Source organism: Athene cunicularia (genome assembly GCF_003259725.1).
Source record: "Athene cunicularia isolate RWA chromosome 28 unlocalized genomic scaffold, athCun1 chr28_part2, whole genome shotgun sequence".
Lineage (NCBI taxonomy): Eukaryota > Metazoa > Chordata > Aves > Strigiformes > Strigidae > Athene > Athene cunicularia.
Genome location: NW_020799140.1, coordinates 424771 through 445423, shown reverse-complemented (window position 1 = coordinate 445423; position 20653 = coordinate 424771). Strand labels below are relative to the sequence as shown.

Below are 20653 nucleotides of genomic sequence, written 5' to 3'. Positions count from 1 at the left end.
GGTCAGGGTGGGGGTCATGGTGGGGCTGGAGGTTTTCCAAACTAATTGGTTCTGTGATTCTGTGACCGTGTGTGATTCTCTCCGTGTGTTCCCACAGGCGAGATGTGGGTTGCGGAGGGGCCGGCCCCAGCCCAGTGGAGCCTGCGGGATGAGGCCCACGCCGAACGCTTCTTGGCCACGGCCGAGCGCCTCCGCACCTCTGGACAGCTGGTGGACGTGTCTGTGGGCCCAGAGGGCGACGTGGCCCATGCCGTGGTCCTGGCTTCCATCAGCTCCTTCTTCCTTCGCTTCCTGGAGAGCAGGAGCAGAGAGCTGCGCCAGGGACCCCCGCCCCACGTCCCCCTGCCACCCGGGGCCACGCTGCGGGGCTGGCGGGCTCTGCTTGCCTTTGCCTATGGGGGAACTGTGCCTCAGGGCTCAGAGAAGGAGGTGCTGGAGGCCGCCCGGGCCCTGGGGGCCCCCCGGATGGTAGCCGCCTGTGCCCCGAGGCTGGAGAGTGAGGCGGGTCCCAAGCCCCTGGAGGAGCAGTGGGAGACGCTGAGGGCCATGGAACAGCTCCATGGCAGCGGCCTGGGCTGCGACCTCCAGCTCCGGGCAGGGGAAGAGGTCATCCCAGGTGAGCCGGGGGTGGGGGTCCCCCAGGGGGGGCTGAGGAGGCCGACGGGGCGCTCTGGGACAGCCAGGTCCCCGGACAGGGATGCTGGGGGCTGAGGGTCCGGGAGGGGATGAGGCGTTAGGGGTTCCCGGAGGGTTGGTCCCCTCGGGAGAGCTGGGGGTTTGGTGGGGGCGGGCCAGGGCACCTGGGTTCCCAGGGGGCTGCATGGTGCACAGGGTTCCCTGTTGCCCCCCACCATTCTTCCTTCTTCCCCCTAGTTCAGCGCCTGGCCCTGAGCTCCTCCTGTGACTTCTTCCGAGCCCTCTTCACTTGCCCCATGCGGGAGGCCACTCACGACCCTGCCACCCCGCTGGCCACGGGACTGTCCCCAGCCGAGCTGCGCCTCCTCCTCTCCTTCGCCTACACAGGGGCTGTGGCGGGACCGTGGCCTGTGGTCCTGGAGGCAGCCGAGACCTCCCTGCGCTACCAGGCCTGGGGGCTCCTCACCCTCTGCCTGGATGTTTTCACCCATGGCCTGACGCCAGAAACTGGCCTGGACGTTCTGGCCTTTGCTGTGGCTTACGATCTGGCCCAGGTGGGCCGTGTAGCAGAGGACTACATCTTGGCCACCTTCCCCAGTGTGGTGGCCACTCCGGCCTTCCTGGATCTTCCTTCACATCTTCTCATCCGCCTCCTCCGCTCTGACGAGCTCAATGTCCTCCACGAACTGGAGGCCTTGGAAGCAGCATCGCGGTGGCTTATGGCCAATGGAAATGGCCAAGAGGATCTCGCCAGAGAAGTCCTGTCGTCTGTCCGCTTTGCCCTCATGTCTGGCCAGGAATTGAAGAAGGTCCCATCCGTGGCTGCAGGGGTAGCTGACCCAAAGGTCCTCCGTGAGCTCATGGTAGCAAGTTTGTCCCCCGTGGCCCAGCTGCCATGCCGGGTGCGTTCCTTGGAAGAGGTGCTGGTGGTTTGTGGTGGAGACAAACTGACGGCCAACCTGGCTGCCCGGAAGCCCAGCAGAGACCTCTGGTTTGCCCACCGCTACCTCAGTGCCGTGGGGCTGGTGAAGCAGGTGGAGTGGCGGGCACTGGGACACTTTCCTGATGGCCCGCGCTTCCGCCATGCTGTAGCTGTTGTGGGCAACATTCTCTATGTCCTGGGTGGCAAACGCTACTACGGGGTCCACGACACGCTGGCCAGTGTCTACAGGTGAGAGCTACGGAGGACCTAGAGGTGCCATGTGGCATCAGGACATTCTGGGATCAGAGGAGGGGTGAGCTGCCCCACGGACCACTGTGGCATTGCCGTTGGCCAAGAGGCCCAAGACATTCTGGTTGGGTGTAGGACTGGGACATGCCCTCCCACTCCAGGTTGTTACAGTTTTTTGGGGGTTAGGGCAGGGAGGCTCCTATCTGGAGTTCCCTCAGGGCTTTATGGGTTTGGTATTGCCCAGCAGGTGGGGCCCACGTGGCCAACATCCCCTCACGGCACTGTAGGTAACCGGTGGTCTCTTGCCCCTTTACCTCTCAAACCCAGGTATCAGCCTATGGACGATTCCTGGGAGCGCCTGTCCAGCATGACCTGTGGACGGAGCTACTTCGCTGCTGTGGCCCTTGGGGATTTCATCTATGCCCTGGGGGGCTGCTCGAGGGAGCTCTACTGCACAGACACTGTGGAGTGCTATGACCTGGCCAATGACACCTGGAGGTGAGACCGCTCCACGTAGCCACCCGCTTTCCTCTGCCCTAGGAGCCCCTTACACTGGCCAGTGGTGCCCATTGAGTGGTCTTTGGGTCACCGAGCCTCCAATGGAGAATGGGCCTACAGTGGCCTTTGGGAGAGGTCTACCGGGTGGTGAGCAACCTTGGGGTGGTGAATGAGTCTTTGGCCGACAGTTTTCATTGAGGGTCTGTTGCCCATTTGCCAATGAGATGAACCATTTAAGCATCTCCCGGCACTGGGTGCTCTGTTGGGTGTTGGCCAATGTTGTCCCGTGAGGGAGTACACTGTGGGTTGACCAATGGTGTCTTTTGGGGTCTACAGAGTGTTGAACGGTGACGCCCCTTGGGCATCCGTTATGTGTCAGCTGCTGCTGCCCACTGGGGCTCGTCAGGTGTCGGCCAGCATTGCCTGCACTGGTCAGTGGAGCCGTGGCTCACTGGGGAACTCCTGGGCAGTCGGTCACTGTGGGGCGGCCCTGCTTAACCTGTCCTTCACCCCTCCCTCTCTCCTTGCTCAGGAGGTGCCAGCCCCTGCCCATGGCTCTGTGTGGGCATGCAGCATGTGCCCTGGATGGTGCCCTCTACGTGTCAGGGGGGTGCAATGAGGCATCCCAGTGCCAGGCATCCTTGCTGCGCTACATCCCCGGTATGCCTGCCACGCTTCTGGCCCCCATGAATGGCCAGCGAGCTGGCCACGTCATGGAGGAGGCAGGTGGGCAGCTCTATGTGGCTGGGGGGCTCTGCCAGCAGGACGGGCAGACTGGCTACAGGGACCAGCTGGCCTTTGAGGTCTACAGCCCCAAGCTGGACAGCTGGGTCCTCCTCAGCCCCCTGCCTCATGCCCATGTAGTTGGGGGTGCAGCTGTGCTAGGGGGGGAGCTGCTCGTACTGGGAGGGTACAGTCACGAGACCTACCAGGACACCCACTTGATCCACGCCTATCAGCCGGGCGCTCGGCGCTGGATCACCCGGGGAACCTTGCCCCATGCCTATACTGACCTCCAAGTCTGTGTCCTCACTGTACCCCCTGCCTTGCGTGGCCCCAGCTGCCTTAAAGACCCCTCAAAGTCACCTGAAACCCCCAATAATACTTAGGGGGGCTGCAAAGCTCTGCACCCCATACTGGGATCCCCAGGTAGCGTCCATGGGCGCTTCTGTGGGACAAAATCACCCCCAGATCCCTCTCCCAGAATGGATTCCTCCTGTGGTTTCCAGCGAACCCCCACCCCAAAGTACATGCCCTTGACTGTGGGGATCTCATGAGACACGAAGAATCCCCACACTGCAACCCCGTGTCTCCAGGAATACCCACCCCCTGCCCTGAGCACCTCACTGGAAGCTGGGGGTCCCCAGATATCCCCACACACTTGGGTTGAATAAAAGTGGCTCTTGAACTGGTCTTGTTTTTTTTTTTTTTTCTGCTGGGGAGCCCAGAGGTGCAGGTGCTTCTTGCGAGGAACAGGAGGAGAGCAGGAGACCGATGGCCCGAGTGTCCTGGATGGGTGGCAGTGGGGACCAGGGGGCAGGAGGAGGCCACTGGGGCTCGGGGGGGCCTGTGTGCATTGGACATGGGGGAGGGTGTGCTGTGCCTCGGGATTGAGAGGCATCTTGGGGTGCATGGGGGGGTCCTGAGGGAACGAGAGAGTCCTGGGGGTGCCAGGGTTTGGGGAGTAGATGGTAGGGTGGACAGGGGGCACTGGGGGATCCTAGCTGGCTCCGGGAGGTCTTGGCTTCCTGGAGCGACCTGAAGGGCTGCTTGTGTGCAGAGGTGGGAGAACCCTGGGGACGCCTTGCAAGGAGAGGCCCCGGTAACGGGGATTCTGGGGACGCCCCCCTGCCCTGGGCAGCCCATTCTGGGGAGCAGGTAATCTGGCAGAAGGGCTGACCCACGCAGCTGGACAACACGTTTGGGACAGTTCGAGCTGGAACAGCGTTTGGGACTGCAAAAACGATTCCCATGATCTAGTTGCTGCCTTTGTGCGCCAGTGCTGAGGCCTGCCGTTTGACCCCTCCGGTGACAACTTCTGCCTCCTCCCCGCACCTCCAAAAGCGTTTGGGTGAGTTCTACAACTGGTGGTCACAAAGTCTGGCTGGACCCAAACTGCCCACTGTGTCTCCCTTGCACCCATCGCCCTCTGAAGCCTCCCGCCCTCCTCCTCCATTTCCAGCCATCCCATAATGGGGCGCTGAGGCACTGACGCTACTGTTTCCTGACTTTCCTGCGTGGCGGTGGGACATGCAGCGGGATGCTTTTCCCACATGATTCAATCTCCCAGGGGAGGATCACGCATTATAAGGTGTAAGTGAGCTTTTCTATCTTCACAGTTCCCGGTACTGAAGACAGTTTCGCCATTCACTGTACCCTGCCAGGACTGGGGGGGGTCCAGAGAAATGAAACTGGCACCCGTTTGAAATTCAGGCAAAGAGTATTTATTCTGTGATTGACAGCCTGGCACTGAGTTGAAAGCACAGCGTGTTTTTATGTGCATCACCCAAACAGAAGCAGTTGGGGCATAGAATGCAAAGTAAGCTCTTCTTCCTCACGCTCACCCCGAAACCAGGCAGCGGCAGCCCCAAACTGTCACTGACCAGTTTAAGACGTCTCCCCCCTGCCGGTTACCCAAGTAATTATTTCAGCTCTAGAAACTCCAGGGTGTGTGAGAGCAACGCTAGAGGAAGGAGCTGGATGGCTCCCCGCTGGGCAAGCAGCTGCTTCCCCCCTAAAACAAAGCACCCGGCGCAGAGCCATGACCCGCCGTCTCCTTCGCTCGTGCACCGGAGCACTCACAAGGAGCTGCCAGCGTATTTCACTCGGACGCCGCCGATGGCCTCGACACCCCCGTCCAGGCTGTAAGCAGAAGGGCTGCTCAGGGGGTCGAGGTCCGTGACCATCCTATTCCCGGAGAAAGACTTGACCGGGGCGTTCGGAGGGCTGCGGTGGACCCAGAGCTCCTTTGTGGTGCAGAAGGAGGTGTTCGCGGGAGGACTGCGCTGTATCTCCACATCTTTAATTGTGCAGTAAGTGATCTCGGGGCACAGCTCCACTTCCCTGATGGTGCAGAACGTGGGGCGCCGGAGGGGGCTTCTGAAGGTGCTGAGCTCCATCGCAGGGCTGCCTTCTGCCGGCTCCTTCAGCCTCAGCAGAGGACGCTGATCCTCTTGGGTCTGCAGGGGCTTGCGCCAGGAGGGCCGTCCCGCCAGACACCCCCACACCAGCCAGCCTGCTAGAGCCAGCACGCTCAGGACCAGCAGACCCAAGCAGGCCAGGTAGAGCACCCAGTGCAATAGGCAGCAGTGCCTCAGCACCCACTGCCCCCACTGTGGGCCCTCCCCACCTGCCCGCGAGCGCAGCACAGGTGCGGTGTGCTCCGGGCTGGAGCACGGGCAGAAGGGGAGACGGCCAGGAGGAGGGGGACGGTCAGGCCGGGTGAAGCGAGCGGTGCCCAGGGTTGTCGACAGTGCTGGGGCCCGAGTGGGAAGTGTGGCGGTGGAGCCCGCTGGTGTGGTGGATGTCAGAGGAGGAGACGAAGATCTGGCGGCTGAAGAGGCCTCTAGCGTGGCAGGAGAAGGCGCTGCCGTGGGGTTGGGGGCGAATAGGCCGGTGGACACCATGGGAGCGGCGGAGGTGTTGAGGGTGCTTTGGGGACCGCTGCTCGTGCTGGGAGGTCCGGTGCTCGTAGCGGCTGGCGGTGAGGTGATCGGGACGGGGGTGGTGGGTCTGGGGGGGGTCCTAGCGGGAGCAGAAAGGAGAGCGGTGGCAGTGCTGGGCGCCTGTGCGGGTGTGCGGGCGGGACTGGCTGGCACCGGAGCGGTGGTGCTGGGAGCTCTGGTGCTTGGAGGCACCTCAAGCAAAGTGCTTGGGGCAAGGGTGGAGCTACAAGGGGTGCTGAGGGGAGGCCCTGAGGTGGTGAGGGGAAGCCAGGTAACAGCACGGGGCATGGTAGGGTGCTCTTCGGGGACAGATGGACCCGGGGCCATCCCGGTCGCTTTTTCCTTTGTTTCTTCCTCACCGTAGTCGTCATACTCTTCCTCTTCATCCCCCACACTGCTGCAGTTGGACTTGAAGTAGATGATGGGCTTCCGCTGATGCTCGGCAGGGCTGTGACACAGCACCTTCTCAGGGGCGACTTCCACCTTTGTCTTCTCCAGACCCCGCTCCGGCTGATAGACACTGCCCTCGTTCTGCCGGATCCAGGCCTTCAGGTAGAGCAGGTCACAGTCGCAGTGCCAGGGGTTCTCAGTGAGGAAGACATACATGAAGAGGTGCCCCTCAGGGAAGAATTCACTGGGCAGCGCCCGCAGGCGGTTCCCCGAGAGCCAGAGGGTCACCAGCTTTTTCAGATCCTGCAGCAGGTCCTTGGGCAGCTGCTCCAGGAGGTTATCCGAGAGGTCCAAGTCCTCGAGCGCATTCAGCCCTGCGAAGACGTCCTCGGGCAGCGTCCGGAGCTGGTTCCCGCGCAGGTCCAGGTCCTTCAGCTGTGACATACCTTGGAAAGCCCCTGGCCTCAGCTGTGTCAAGCTGTTGTGAGCCACGGCCAGGCGGGTGAGCATGGGCAGGCCCTCCAGGACAGGCAGGGCCCCCAGCGCGTTGTGGGAGAGGATCAGCTCCCTCAGGGATGGCAGCGGGATGTTAGTGTCCAGATCCACCAGCCCGTTGTGGGACAGGTCGAGGTCCTGCAGCTGTTTGAGGTTCAGGAAGGCGGCAGTGGAGACGGATGTCAGGCGGTTGGTGCTGAGCAGCAGGATGCCCGTGTCCGCAGGCAGGTCTGGGGGCACCGCACTGAGAGTCTGCCCTGTGCAGTTCACCTCCAGAATGTCCTTGACCTTGTTCATCTCTGACGGGCAGAGCTGGTCCGGGTCAGTGGTGCCAGCTGGGGGCAGCAGGACGGGGGTGATGAGCAGGAGCAGGGCAGGGACCCACATGGCCTGGAGGGAAGAGCCAAGAGGTGTGGACACGGGCAGACACACATTGCAGTAGCGCTGGCATCCCCTGCCAGACCCTCTGGGAGCCCTCTGAGCCCTGCAGCTCCTCCCTGGGAGGACGGAAGGGAGAGATGAGTCCCTCACCTATTGTCAGCACCCACCCCATCATCTCAGCCTCGGCAAGGAGACACCACCTCTGCCCTTTTGCTCACCTCATCCTCGTCTCGGGAGGGAGAACTTGATTCACGTGCCTCCTCACAGCAAAAGCAGTGGGTCTGCGGTGTTCGCGTCTCCGCATACCCACACCCGTCCCCGCCCGGAGAGGCCATGTGCTGGCAGAGGCTCCCTGAACGTGCTCTTACCCAGCGCCGGCTGAGCCCGCTGATAGATTTGGGTTCTCAGGACAGAGGCATGAATCGCGTGAAAAGAGCTTCCCCTGCACAGACACGGCTGCCCTGTGTGCCCAGCCCCCGATGGACCCTGCTTCCCTGGGACTCACCCGCGGACCCTCCAGCCTTTGCCCAGCTGCCTCTTTGCCCCCTCCTGCCCGCGGGTCGGGTGCTGCTCTGGTGGCCGCGCGGGCAGCAGGGCTGCCCAGGCCCTCTATCAGCACACACAGCTGTGGGAAGGGACCTGCGGCTTCCTGAGCAGCCAAACCCATGGCCTGCCCTTCAGCACAGCCCTCGCTTTAACTGCGCTGCCCCACCGCTGTCTCCTTGGAAAAGTCTCAACACGGCTCCAGAATTTCTTGCTTCTGCATGGTAAAGGAGAGGGGGTCGCACCCGGGAGGAGCCCTTGCATGTCCCGCTGTTCCCTTTTTACATCCTGGGATAAGGGTCCCTTGTCCAAATGTTTGCCCCTCCCTCTGCTCCAAGGCAGCTCTCTCAGCGCACTCCGAGCTTCCATGCTTGGGCACCTCAACCTGGGGACTGCAGGCTAGTTGGCACCCCAGCGAGAAACAGTTTCTGCACATTACCTCAGCCAGCCGTTTGTGGTGTAGACGAGGGATCCTTTCTTTCTGGCTTGCCGGGGAAAATGGGGATGGCGCCTCTGGAGAGCTGAGAGGCAGCTTCAACATTTGCGGGAGAAGCCGCAGCACAGACCAGACAAGGAGATTAGAGGCAGAGGAAGGAGCTCGGTTTTGCAATTCCTCCTGCTGCCTGTTCCTGCAGTCAAGCTGTCTCCACTTCCCTGGCCCATAGGTCACTGCAGAGCATCGCGGACTGCAGGGCCACCCAAAAGCTGCAAGGGGAAATGCTACAGAGACAAGGAGTTAATGGCTTTCTACTGGTTTTTCATTCTGTGGATTGTGGTGGGTCAACCCCAGGCAGCAGCTAAGCACCCATCACCTGCTCGTCCACTGCCTCTGTCGTGGGATGGGGGAGAGAACTGGAAAAGCAAAAAACCCCTTTGTGGGTTAAAGGCAGTTTTAATGAGTGAAGGGAAGAAAGAGGAAAAAAAAAAAAAAACTCACCACCTTCCACCAGCAGCCCGATGCTCAACCAGTCCTTGAGCGATGGTACCTTGAAAAACCTCCCCTCTTCCCGTCCCCTTCTATTGCTCAGCATGACGCCACACGGTATGGAATATCCGTCAGGGCCAGCTGCCCCTCCCGTGCCCTCTCCCGGGCTCTCTCTCACCCCCAGCCCACGCACTGCAGCGGCATTTTACTTCACCTTGTAGTAACTGAGCTGGAGGCAGGAGCAGAGGCAGCACTTGACGGGCTGTTTTTTGGCTCTGCATCAACAATTTCCAACAGAAAGCGGAGGTAGGAAGGGAGAGAGCAAATGTAGCCCTGGCCTTCTCATAGCATCCCAGGGGTTCAGCCTGCATGCGGTTTCCCCTCCTTCACAGCACCACGCTCTCCCTCACGCTGGCCCTACGCCACCCCCACGACACCCCCGTCTTCCGTGCCATGGCCCCACGTTCCCAACCCACAGCCCTTACCATTGCTTCTGCCTCTCTGTCTCCCTTTTCCAGGTGGATGAACACACTAGGACATCTTCTAAAGGTCCTTCACTCCACCTTCTTCACTCCCTGAGGGAGGAGAAGCAGAAGACCCAAGCGGCCTACTGTGACAAGCCTTGCTGGAGGGGAAGGGGCACGCTGTACCCCAGGAAAGGGGTGCCCGGGTCAGGAGTCGCGTGCAGGCACACTCCTCCCTCCCACGGCTCCTTACAAGCAGCGAGGAGGAAGCCAGGAGAGATCCTGGGGTCCTGCCGTCCTGGTGGGGAGAGTAAAGGAGCAAAGACAGCGACTCCTTGCTGAACCTGCTTCCCTTAGGGGAAGGCAAGAGGGAAATGAGGGTTACGTCATCCATCCTGCTAGCAACGATGATTTTGCTGCTTCTGCTTCCAGTGCTGAGGAGCCTGGAGCAGGCTCTGAGAGCAGCTTCTCCTCCTCCAGCAGGAGCGACCAAAGGTGGGATCCACCCCACAGTCTCAGGTGTCTCCAGGTCACAGGTGAGCTCAGCATCTGGGCTCGTGCTGCAGGCAGGCGCGGGGACAAGGGCAGGTGCGGGGACAAGGGCAGGCGCGGGGACAAGGGCAGGTGCGGGGACCCATCCCACCGACATACCGTCACTACCTCCTGCTAACAATGTGGTGAACCATTTTCTCGGAAGTGCCTGCTACCTCCCCACAGGCTAAAGGGAGGTGGAAACAACGCCACAGACACGGCCAAATCCCACTGAAGTAACTTTATTCCGTACATTTAAAAAGCAATCCCTGCTGCAGGAATGCCTTCTCGGTGGAGGTGTTGTTCAACAGGTAAAGAGCGAGGATGAAGGGTGACAGTCACCTGCAGCTGGGGAAACTCTGACCAAACGTAAAGGGTCGATTCTTCCCCTTGAGAGAGGTGTAGCGCCAGGAGAGGGGCTCGGAGAGGTGACGAGATCTCCCCCCTTGGAGATCCCACACGATTGAGCTGAACGAGGCCCAAACACACCTTCAGCAGCTCCGGGGTTAGTCCTGCTGCGAGCACGTGCCTGCTACAGAAACCTCCACAAGTCCCGTCTAACCTAAATCCTTCTGTGGGTCTGAACTCCTGAGGTCCCCTAAAAAAGTTTTCTCTTACTTCCCTCCCTCCATCAGGGCCACATTTTGAGCCACGTCCCAGGACCCAGCCAGACCCAAGGGTGGACTCTTATCCCTTCGAATGACACCAATGGAAACGTGAAGATGGGAATCTCCTCGTCAACACTGAAAAATGCCACCCGTCCCTCTTCGTAATCCAGGGAGACCCGGACCCGCTTGGGAGTCTGGATTTCAGGAAGGAGAGTGCGATTCGGGGACGTGAGAGCTTGGAAGTTCCCCGCCCACTTCCCCACCGCCCAGATGCCCTCCTCGGGTTTAAACTCAATATCTCCCTTCCTTTTCACATCTTCTCTAGAGACCCCCACAGTCCACCCTCCCCCATCCACCAGCTCCACCTCCCAGTAGTGTCTCCCCGAGGTGAAGCCTTCGCGGCCCAGCACGCAGCGCCACGGGTTAAATCTCTGAGGGATGTCGGGGATGTCCTGCAGCGTGTCTTCTCGTTTCACACTTTTGCAGTCCTGGGACAGGACAAGGTCGCAGTGGGCTGTGTCTGGATCCAGAACCACCTTCACTGCGGGAGAGACGGAGTCAACACGTCAGGGCAGAGCTCACCTCAGAGGCGTATCTGCTGGGGGTGCGTAAGGAAGAAGAAAAAGGGTGCAAGCGACAGTTGGCAGATTGTGGCGTGAGAAGCTGCACAAGACAACAATATTTGTGCAGGGAACAGAGAGCGAAGCCAAGAGATGACATCAAGCAGAGAGGGAAGGAGGTCAGCAGACATGAAGAAGTCCCCACGTCTAGAATCGTGGCCAGCACCGCTCACTGCGGACTACAGCTCTCCAGATCTGCCCCAAACGCTGGGGCACGCGCCAAAGGAACAGGGGGCCTGGGTGTTCCCCCTGTAAAGTGAGGGCTGGCAGAAGCATCCCCAGTCCCACCAGCATCACTGTGGGAGGGAAACTACCCAGAAGGGAGATTAAAGCAGGGAAGATGATTCAGCACCCTGAAAGACCAAACTTTAGTTACCTTCTTCTATAGGCACTGCGTATTTTCTCCACGCTTTATGAAAACAAACAAACAAACAAAAAGATAAGAGGTCACCGGAACACACTTGTTACTGGATCAGCTCAGCATCAGGGTAGGCCACTGCAGCTGCATGGTCTGAATTGTTGCTGCATTTGTGAAAGGGTGCAGCTCCCAAACTTCAGTGTCTAGCTACATAAAGGGCTCCATCTGCTTTCTACAAATGTAACTACACTGCCTGTCCTGATCAGTCACACGGAATCACAGGATGGTTTGGGTTGGAAGGGACCTTAAAGATCATCCAGTCCCACCCCCCTGCCACGGGCAGGGCCACCTTCCACCAGCCCAGGTTGCCCAAAGCCCCGTCCAACCTGGCCTTGAACCCTGCCAGGGAGGGGACAGCCACAGCTTCTCTGGGCAGCCTGTGCCAGGGCCTCACCCCCCTCACAAGGAAGAGTTTCTTCCTGATATCTAATCCAAACTCCCCTCTTTCAGTTTAAAACCATTACCCCTTGTCCTATCCCTACCCCCTTGATCCAGAGTCCCTCCCCGCTTTCCTGCAGCCCCTTTCAGCCCTGGGGGGCCGCTCTAAGGTCTCCCCGGAGCCTTCTCTCCTCCAGCTGAACCCCCCAACTCTCCCAGCCTGTCCTCATGGGGGGGGCTCCAGCCCCTGAGCATCTTCGTATTCTCCTCTGGCCCCGCTCGAGCAGGTCCGTGTCCTTCTAATGCTGTTGGTGCCCCAGAGCTGGACCCAGCCCTGCAGGGGGGGTGTCTGTGTATTTATGGTCTGTTTGTACTTTGAAAACTGAAAGAATTTTTTACTTAGTATGGAAGGATTACAGGGAATAGCTCAAAAGCATCTAAAGAACAAAGGACATCTCTGAAATGAGTTCAGTATTTGCTACCTCTGCCCTTCCCAAAAGCAAAGGCAAAACTGTGGTACAGGTGCAAAGCCCAGACGAGAAACTGGCTCAACTGAAAAGTCTCCCATATAGGAAGGAGAAAGATACTCACCAAGTTCATCAGCTTGCTTCTCTGAAAAAGAAAACAAATCAGCACAGATCAGGTGGATACTGATCCGGCTGTAACCTCCCCTGTGACAGCCCCACATGCGGGAGGGTGGGTTTCTGCCAACACTTGGCAACGCAGAGCCCTGGCGCTCTGCGGGTGATGCTACATGTTGTCCTGCTCAAATCTGGGGCAGAAAAAGGTCTCTGGGAGATCCCTCACACACGGGGACCCATCACGGGCCACTGTCACCCTACGTGTGCCCCCACTGCAGTCGCCACTCCCAACCCCAGACCCCGTTTCCAATGATCTTCAATTCTTTGATTCCCACATTCGCTCTGTTCCTTCCCCCCTTACCCCTCCGCCGCTCCATCACGCGCTTCAGAAGTGAAAAGGAAAAAAGAGACCACACCCTATACAGACTCTAAAAAATTCTTCGGAAGGAAAAGAAGACTCACCAATTTCTGCGTCACGTTCCCCTGAACAAAAAAGAGAAACACAAGCGGTGACTATTTGACACAACGCCCTCTCTAGGGCCACACAGGCGAAGGGAGGCTGTGCTGGGGGGAGCAGATGTGCTGACTTACGCTCTAACGGTGTTAATGATTCCTGATGAACTGGCCTGGATTTATTTTCATCATTATAGATTCCCCCTCCCCACGACACCAATTTAGCAAGAGTTTATTTTTAATAGCCAAAGGACTGCTGCTTGGCAATTATTTCAGCCGCAAGCAAACAAACAAAAATATACGTCCTCTTCAAGTGTTTTTGTGGTGGTTTTGGTTTTTTTTTTAAATGTCCTTGTAATTAAACAGTCTAAAATTTTTATAAGAAAATCCTATATTTCTTAGGTTTCTATAATCTTCCCCTGGAAACTAATTAATTTTCAGCACCATTTCACTACTTAAATGACAGAATCCCAGAATCATTGAGGTTGGAAAGGATCTTGCAGCTCCTCCAGCCCAACCATGACCCCCACCCTGACCCCCCCCAGCTCCCCCAGACCCCTCAGCGCTGGCTCAGCCCGACCCTTCAACCCCCCCAGGGATCCCGGGGACTCCCCCCTGCCCTGGGCAGCCCTGCCGAGGGCCAGGAGGTCAAATTAAAATGTTAAAAAGCACTGACAGCCCCTCAGGAAAAAAAAAAAAACAAAACCAAAACCCTAATGACTTTTCAGCGTGAATTTTCACATTATTATGGGGCCAAGGGAGGGAGGAAGGATCCGCTTAACAAGAACATTTGAACAGAATGAGAGGATGAATAGAACAGTCTGAAAGTTTCCACAGAGGGTTTCGCCGGGGAGGTGGGGAGCCAGACTCACGCAGTGCTGCCGCCTGCATCGCTGAAAAGCAAAACCGGAGCAGAGCGTCACCGCCAAAGCCGATTCCTTTTGCCCTGACGCACTTGCTGGGGTGGGGAGGGAAAGCCTCAGCCCAGGAGCCCCTCGAGACTTCGGGAGCTCTTGTCCCCCCCCAAGACCCCCCCGGCAGAGGCCGGCACCGCATCGCTTTGGGGCAGCGAAGGGGCAGGAGCGTGGGGTTAAATTCCCCCCGCAGTGCTACAGAACCACCCCGCCCCTGCTTGCCTCCAGCTTTGAGAGGAGCCCTTTGAAAAGCAAAGCCCACTGCTGGGTACAGCATCTTTCATGCGTTCATTGTTTCCGCAGTGATTTTCCTTAAAATTACAAATCATTCCACGATTAATTTCAGAATTTTTCTCTAGCTGCCTCCCAAACCATCTCCTTCCCCCCACATCCACCAGAAACGGGCCCCACGGACTCTTCGCTTTGAGGGAGTTGTCCAATTTATGGACAATGGAAAGTAAACTTACCTATTTTTTTCTCGTGTTTTCCTGTGAAGGAAAAAAAAAAGAAAGAAATGTCAGTAATTTAAAAAATCTTCCCTTCCAAAGAGCGCTGATTAAACCACAGCAGGAGCTACAGCCCCGTGCAGGGCCGCGGGGGTCCGGGAGTGCTGCGGCGCCTGCCCGACCCACCGGCTCCATCCCCTTTGGTAACAAACAGAGGATTTCTGTTTCCTTTATTCCGCTGTGCTATTTACACCCCGAGGGGCCTTTCCGAGGGAAAGGAAACCCTGCCAGGCCCCAAAAGCAGGTTGGTTTTTTTTTTGCAGGACCAAGCAAGTTATCGCTCCGTTTTTGCAGGCGGAATCCACCCTCAGCCAGAGGGATGGCTGGCTCACGCTGCTTTAATGCCCACTTGCTTCTTTGCTAGACGTTTGGTTGGAGAAACAACCTTCGTTTTCTTGCCAGACGTTAAATCCCTGGGTCTTTCAGCTGCCTGGCACCACACGCGTGTCCGAGACATTAAGACGAGACTCCAGGGCCATCTGGGCATTTCTCAAACCCACCTGTCGGTCAAATCTAAGGTGGCTGAGCAGGACAAGAGCCCACAGCCCTTCCCCAGACACCGCTCCGGGACGTTACCTTTCAGTTTACACAGGTAAACAGCAATAATAAAGAGAGCGACTACAGCAACCAGGACCACACTCAGGGCGGTCATCCAAGGCTGGGCGTTGTGGAAAAAGGGATCTGAAAAAGAAAACCCGCAAATCAGTTAAGTTACTCTGCAAGCAGCAATAGGAAGTAGAGTATTTCTAGTTCATACAAGGTCATCTCAAGCAGGTCTGAATCCCACCGAGGGTGAAAAAAAAAAAAAAAAAAAATATATCAATCCATTTTGGCCATTTAGCACTTGTCTGGGGCTGATGGTGTTTTGTCTGCACACATTGTGGGGGATTTTTAAAGGGAGAGCGGATTTCTACCCAAATTATTTCTAGTTAAATCATGCTTTCTTCTCCTTTGGAAAAAAAAAAAAAATTACTGTATTTCATTAGGCAACGTAGGAGCAGAAACTAGGTAACATCATCAACAGCAAGCTTCAGGGCAGAGCACTGTCACCAGGAGAAAGGTACCCAGGGAAAGAAAACCTTCCCAAATTGTTCATTCCCAAAGTAAAAAAAAAAAGAATAGGGTGCAGCTGAAAAGCACGCGATACTGCGCTGCACTTCGGTGTTTGGTTAGTCCAGTTCATTGCATCTCTGTTCTGATACACTCCCCACCTCAAATCAGCCTTCCAGTAACAAAGGAGCTTTTCTGTGTGATAAGAAAAAAATTAAAAGATGTTCAATATATGCAGATGCTGGAACGAGACATGAGTGACTTCAGGATTTCACAGCGGAGGCGACTCAGTGCACGAGCTGTTCTTTCCCTTTGGTTCTAGCGTTATGGGTGTTTGTATTGAAACTCTGCGACACCGAGGATTGTCCCTTTCCCCCCTCCAACCCCACAGTTCAGGACAGAAGGGGTGAATTTTGGCAGCACACCTGTACAAACGCCGCACAAAGCCTCTTCGCACACCGCGTGCCCAAATGACGCTTGATGTGCTGAGCACGTAGCCTGCAACACGCGCCGGAGATTTTCTGCTGCCGGTGCTTTCCCAGCACAGCTCCATCCCGAGCCTTAGCGGGCTGTCGGCCTTGACCTCTGCTCACCTGATATGTAAAACGCCGATCCCTGCTCTTGGCTGTGCAGGGCATGTCGGACCCGGCAGGAAAGCTTCTGGTTCCCACCTCTGGTGAAGATTATGCTGCTCTCTGCTGCAAAGAGTCCGCTCTTGTCCTGGGTAACATTTTCTGAGAGGGATGGGAGATGCTGCCCCTGGGGATCTTGCCACAGCACCTGGGGCTGCGGGTACCAGCCGGCCGAGCGACAGGCCACCCGGATCCCCCCGTCCTCGTAGCGCTCCAGCGCGATGAGCGGGGCAGAGCCGCCGGCTGCAGGGAGACAGAGACTCTCAGGTGATCTGCTGGGTGCCAGAGCTCGGGGCAGTAAGGTGCCCTGGCTCTGGGATAAACTGCAACACAGACAAATCTCAGGGCTTTTTTTAAGACAAGTGTCAGCTGGAGTCGGGACATTTCCTGCAGTCTTTTTCACATGATCTGCTCTGGAGGCTACTACTGCAGCAAAATAATCTGCAGGCCTAGATATTAACATATAAAACCACGAACCAAGACACTCTTACTTGATTATCGAATGCCAAATTCTTTTCTTACACTCACTTATATGAAGGAAACAATATCAAGAACATATCTGAAGTAGGCAGCATATCTCACGAGCTCCTTCCAGCCGCTTGGGAGGCAATTTTACCTCTCTGGGACATTCTGGGTATTTTCAACCACGGGACTTCATAAAACACTATTTCCAAAGCAACCACATGGAATTGCTTCTGGGAAAGAGCGGGAAGAAGAACACCTCCGAGCAAATAAATTAGAGGTACCAGGGACCTGGACTACACACCTGTCACCCTCAGCTCCACCACAGCCTCGTCGTATTCCAGGCCATGGAGAACGAAGCAGGTGTAATTCCCTTTGTCAGACAGTTGGACACGGAAAATTTTCAAGTCCACGCTGTCGTTGGCGAGGCCGTTCTTTAGCAGCTCAGTGCGTCCTTGGTATTGAAGCATCTGATCCCCGTACAGGTCTTGCCCCCCCTTGTAGCGATGCACAAAGGGCGAGAAGTGTTCCCGAAACCACGTCACCTCGATGTCCTGCGTGCTGTGCTCCAGGGAGAAGCGGCAGGGCAACACCACATCCTTGCCCATGGCCACGGTGATGGGGCCGGGGGTTCCTGTCACATTGAGCAACGCTGGGAAAAATACCCGGAGAAAGAAGAAATAACCGTGAGTTGGCTGCGGTGGTGACCGAGCTCAGAAAACCAGCAGGTGCTGCTCCGCGCCGTCCGTGTGCTGCCGGGCTTTGTCACCGCGTCGGCGGCGTAACCGTGCCGGGGAGATGAGGCGTTTAGGGGAGGGCAGGGAGAGGGACCAGGAGCACGGCGGGCCAGGCTACTGCCTCCCCGTCCTGCACTACCGTGAAAGTCCTTCACATCCCTAGGAGATGATTTATTCTCAAGGGACCAAGTGCTGCCATGCTGCTCAGGACAGGAAGAAAGCAGGAAAAAGAAATGAAGGAGCTGCTGAAAGGTTTCTGGGTGATCGGCTGGAGAGAACGGGCAACTTGGGTTTAAAACTCAAATATCTTCATCTATTTGCAAATAAATATCTTCAGCTATTTGCACCTATTACAAGAGAAAACAGAAACATCTCAGGTGCTCTGGGCATTTTTGGAAATTAATAAAGAAAAGGTTTATTAATAAGCTGGCCACTCAATTCACGGAGAAAGTGGTTTCTAGTTGAAGGAAAACAAAAGAAAAACAACTTTTTTTTTTGGCAAGGTAACTTTTAGGTCAACTGCTGTGCGGCATCCTTTTGCCAGGGCTGCCTTGAAAAAGCAACTTCAGGTCAGAAATCTAACAGAAAAAGAACCCAGAATATTTTGTTTGTTTGTTTTTTTCACCTTATTGTATTTGTTCTGCAAAGGATCCAGCACATCCTGGACACAGCCCAGTAAAGTGATGACACGCTGGGAACATGCTGAGAACAGGAAAATCAAGAAGGGAAATGGCAGCAAACTCTAACTGTAACTGTAACTACAACTAAGCAACTATAATCAACTCATCGGCATCATCCTGATGACACGGAGCTGTGTGAGGTGGTGACACGCCGGAGGGAAGGGTTGTGCCATCCAGAGGGACCTGGACAGGCCGGGAGCCTGTGCAAACCTCATGGAGTTCAACGAGGCCAAGTGCAAGGTCCTGCCCATGAGTCGGGGCAATCCCAAGCACAAACCCAGGCTGAGCGAGGAGGGGATGGAGAGCAGCCCCAAGGAGAAGGACTTGGGGGTATCAGGGGATGACTGTGAGCCAGCAACGTCTGCTTGCAGCCCAGAAAGCCACCTGTGTGCTGGGCTGCACCCAGAGCAGGGTGGGCAGCAGGGCGAGGGGGGGGATTCTCTCCTGCTCAACACTTGAGATCCCCCCTGCAGGGCTGGGTCCAGCTCTGGGGCACCAACAGCATTAGAAGGACACGGACCTGCTCGAGCGGGGCCAGAGGAGAATACGAAGATGCTCAGGGGCTGGAGCCCCCCCCATGAGGACAGGCTGAGAGAGTTGGGGGGTTCAGCTGGAGGAGAGAAGGCTCCGGGGAGACCTTAGAGCGGCCCCCCAGGGCTGAAAGGGGCTGCGGGAAAGGAGGGGACACACTCTGGATCAGGGAGTGTAGGGATAGGACAAGGGGTAATGGTTTTAAACTGAAAGAGGGGAGTTTGGATTAGATATCAGGAAGAAACTCTTCCTTGTGAGGGGGGTGAGGCCCTGGCACAGGCTGCCCAGAGAAGCTGTGGCTGTCCCCTCCCTGGCAGGGTTCAAGGCCAGGTTGGACGGGGCTTTGGACAACCTGGGCTGGGGGAAGGTGGCCCTGCCTGGGGCAGGGGGGTGGCACTGGATGATCTTTAAGGTCCCTTCCAGCCCAAACCATTCCATGACTCCATGAGTTAGCATTCAGGGAGGTTGTGCGAATGCCTGTGCTGACATGGTTGGAGGAATAAACCAGGTTCCAGAGGGATGCTGGTGCTCTCAGAAGTGGACATGGTTTATGCAAAGCATCTGTCCCTGCTCTGCTCTGCCTTTCACAAGGAGTTTCTGTACTGGCAACTGGGAAAATATTAATTCTGGAAGCAATGCCACAGGGATCAGCAAGAACCAGGGGGATCCTTACCTGAATGCAGCTCGTGAACGTGGAAAACTAAACCATAAATGATAAAAGCCGGCAGAGAGCAGCAGAGGTGGGAAGCAGAGGGCATCCTCTTTGCTGGAGCAAAACCTGGAGCTGGGGAAAGGGAGGGAAAGGGAAAAAGCAAGGATAAAGAAATAATACCAAAAAAGGGCAGTATTCACTTTTAAAAGGGTTTATTGCTGATTGCAGCCCCTTTTTATAACACCTAGGGAAGAGCCTCAGATGCGAAAGGCTGGAATCATTTTTCTCTCATCAGCCTTGCCTTTGCTTGGTACTTTACAAAGTGCCTAAAAGTTGTAGGAATTTCCCACGGGGAAAAAAAAAGGACAAGCTGCAACACCTCTAATTTCATGAAAAAGTGACAGTTGTTGTAATATGGAGCCCTTGCTTTTCTTACCCAGCCGTAAGAAAGAGCCGGAAAGGCCCAGGAGGAGGAGGAGGAGGAGGAGAAAGCCAGACCTGGGGCTGTGAGCTCCTCCTCAGGGACAAACCTGGGGCTCGGGACCCCATCCCCTGCCACCGGACCGAGGGCAGGAGGAGGTCTCAGAACAGGGAAAGCAAAATACCGCAACACAAATTGAACACCCGCCCAAGCTCCAACCCCCCAGCCCCTCTTACCGCTCGCCGGCTTAGCCCCGGCGGGGTTAGCGGGATGTGAAGGACCCGACGGACGCGGGAAATGAGTTCGAGCTGCAGCTTTCGGGAGGCCCCGAGCTCCTGCGTGGGCTCTGGGTGGGGGCAGGAGCTCCTCGGCCGTCCCCAGGTTCACCCGGAGGGGCCACCCCAACCAGGGTGAAGCATTTCTGGGTCCGAAAATCAAACCAAAATGTCGCTCTGTGTCGCAACCTGCCACCCGTTTCCTCCTGTGCTGCCTCCCATCAAAACCGAAAGTAGCTTGAGTGATTTGCCCTTTTTTTTTTTTTTTTTCTGCGGAAATCATCTTCTGGCATCATTCGCGAGCGCGGCCTTGCTGCGGACAACCTCCGCGCGGCACAGCGCAGCATCTCCCGCAGCTCCCCCCGGGAGGGGACGGACGCGCCCCCACGGCCCTGGGAAGAGCGCGGAGGTGGGAGCAAAGCCCAGCGCCACCTTAAAAATTGCTTAAGAGCAATTCCCACCCTGGCCAAGAGGCGATAGAAGATGGTGTGTCCGGAGAGAGCTGCTGCTCGGGGTCGTGTCGCGGCGGCCGCGGGTGCTGGGTCCAGCCCCTCCCCGTCCCTGGCGGGGCTGAGAGCATCTGCTGGGGTACGGGGGCCTCATCACCTCAAAAGGGGTGACAAGGGACAGGGAGGTAAATGTGATAACCCAACCTCATCACTCCTGCTAACCACCGGGCTGTCACCAACCTGCGAGCGCCAGCCTGGCCTCTGCACCTGTAAGGATGCAAAGCGAGGGGGGCCTGGTACTGGGGGGCGTCAGTGGAAGTGCGTGGATATTTCAATGCGTGTGCAGCAGAAGGGGATCAGGGAGGACAAGGCAAGGGGACCAGCGGAAAGGGGTGTAAAAGGGAGCAGACAGAGGTAAAAGCGGTCAGCGAGCATGGCTGAGGGGCGAGTCAGAGATCCCAGGGCTAGGCGGGGGTGTCAGGCAGGCAGAGGGTCCATGCTGGTGTCGGGGCGGGGGGGGGAAAGGGGCACAAGTGTGGGGTGCCTGTGGGATCAGTGTTTGAGTGCTGTGTGTTTGCAGCGAGCGT

General features: G+C 57.0%; 3 protein-coding genes across 3 annotated transcripts in view; 1 reads left to right on the top strand and 2 right to left on the bottom strand.

Moving 5' to 3' along the window:
- KLHL33 (kelch like family member 33) overlaps window positions 1-3673 on the top strand; it is a 4543-nt gene extending 870 nt beyond the window's left edge. Inside the window, exons 2-5 of the mRNA XM_026865185.1 lie at window positions 98-616; window positions 874-1807; window positions 2135-2305; window positions 2838-3673. Coding sequence (XP_026720986.1) covers window positions 103-616; window positions 874-1807; window positions 2135-2305; window positions 2838-3414 — 2196 coding nt within the window. The 5' untranslated portion in view covers window positions 98-102 and the 3' untranslated portion in view covers window positions 3415-3673. The remainder of the gene's footprint in view (window positions 1-97; window positions 617-873; window positions 1808-2134; window positions 2306-2837) is intronic.
- Window positions 3674-4743: 1070 nt separating this feature from the next.
- On the bottom strand, window positions 4744-7758 carry GP1BA (glycoprotein Ib platelet subunit alpha). The gene is made up of 2 exons (XM_026865186.1): window positions 7742-7758; window positions 4744-7245 (listed from the first exon to the last, which is right to left on the bottom strand). The coding sequence occupies exon 2, from the start codon at window positions 7240-7242 to the stop codon at window positions 5104-5106; it is 2139 nt and encodes a 712-aa protein (XP_026720987.1). The 5' UTR covers window positions 7243-7245; window positions 7742-7758; the 3' UTR covers window positions 4744-5103.
- A 2167-nt stretch (window positions 7759-9925) lies between these two features.
- On the bottom strand, window positions 9926-19042 carry LOC113489516 (butyrophilin subfamily 1 member A1-like). The gene is made up of 10 exons (XM_026865263.1): window positions 18943-19042; window positions 16626-16973; window positions 15821-16102; window positions 14754-14858; window positions 14139-14159; window positions 13630-13650; window positions 12767-12787; window positions 12315-12335; window positions 11304-11336; window positions 9926-10848 (listed from the first exon to the last, which is right to left on the bottom strand). The coding sequence occupies exons 1-10, from the start codon at window positions 19025-19027 to the stop codon at window positions 10331-10333; spliced, it is 1455 nt and encodes a 484-aa protein (XP_026721064.1). The 5' UTR covers window positions 19028-19042; the 3' UTR covers window positions 9926-10330.
- Between the last annotated feature and the right edge of the window lie 1611 nt (window positions 19043-20653).

Coding starts and splice junctions, on each gene's coding strand:
- LOC113489516 (XM_026865263.1), bottom strand. CDS start 19,027: ATGCCCTCTGCTTCCCACCTCTGCTGCTCTCTGCCGGCTTTTATCATT. Junction 14,160..14,753: donor TTACCTGTGTAAACTGAAAG/GTAACGTCCCGG, acceptor TTTCCTTCACAG/GAAAACACGAGAAAAAAATA. Junction 12,788..13,629: donor GATGCAGGCGGCAGCACTGC/GTGAGTCTGGCT, acceptor TTTTTTGTTCAG/GGGAACGTGACGCAGAAATT.
- GP1BA (XM_026865186.1), bottom strand. CDS start 7,242: ATGTGGGTCCCTGCCCTGCTCCTGCTCATCACCCCCGTCCTGCTGCCC.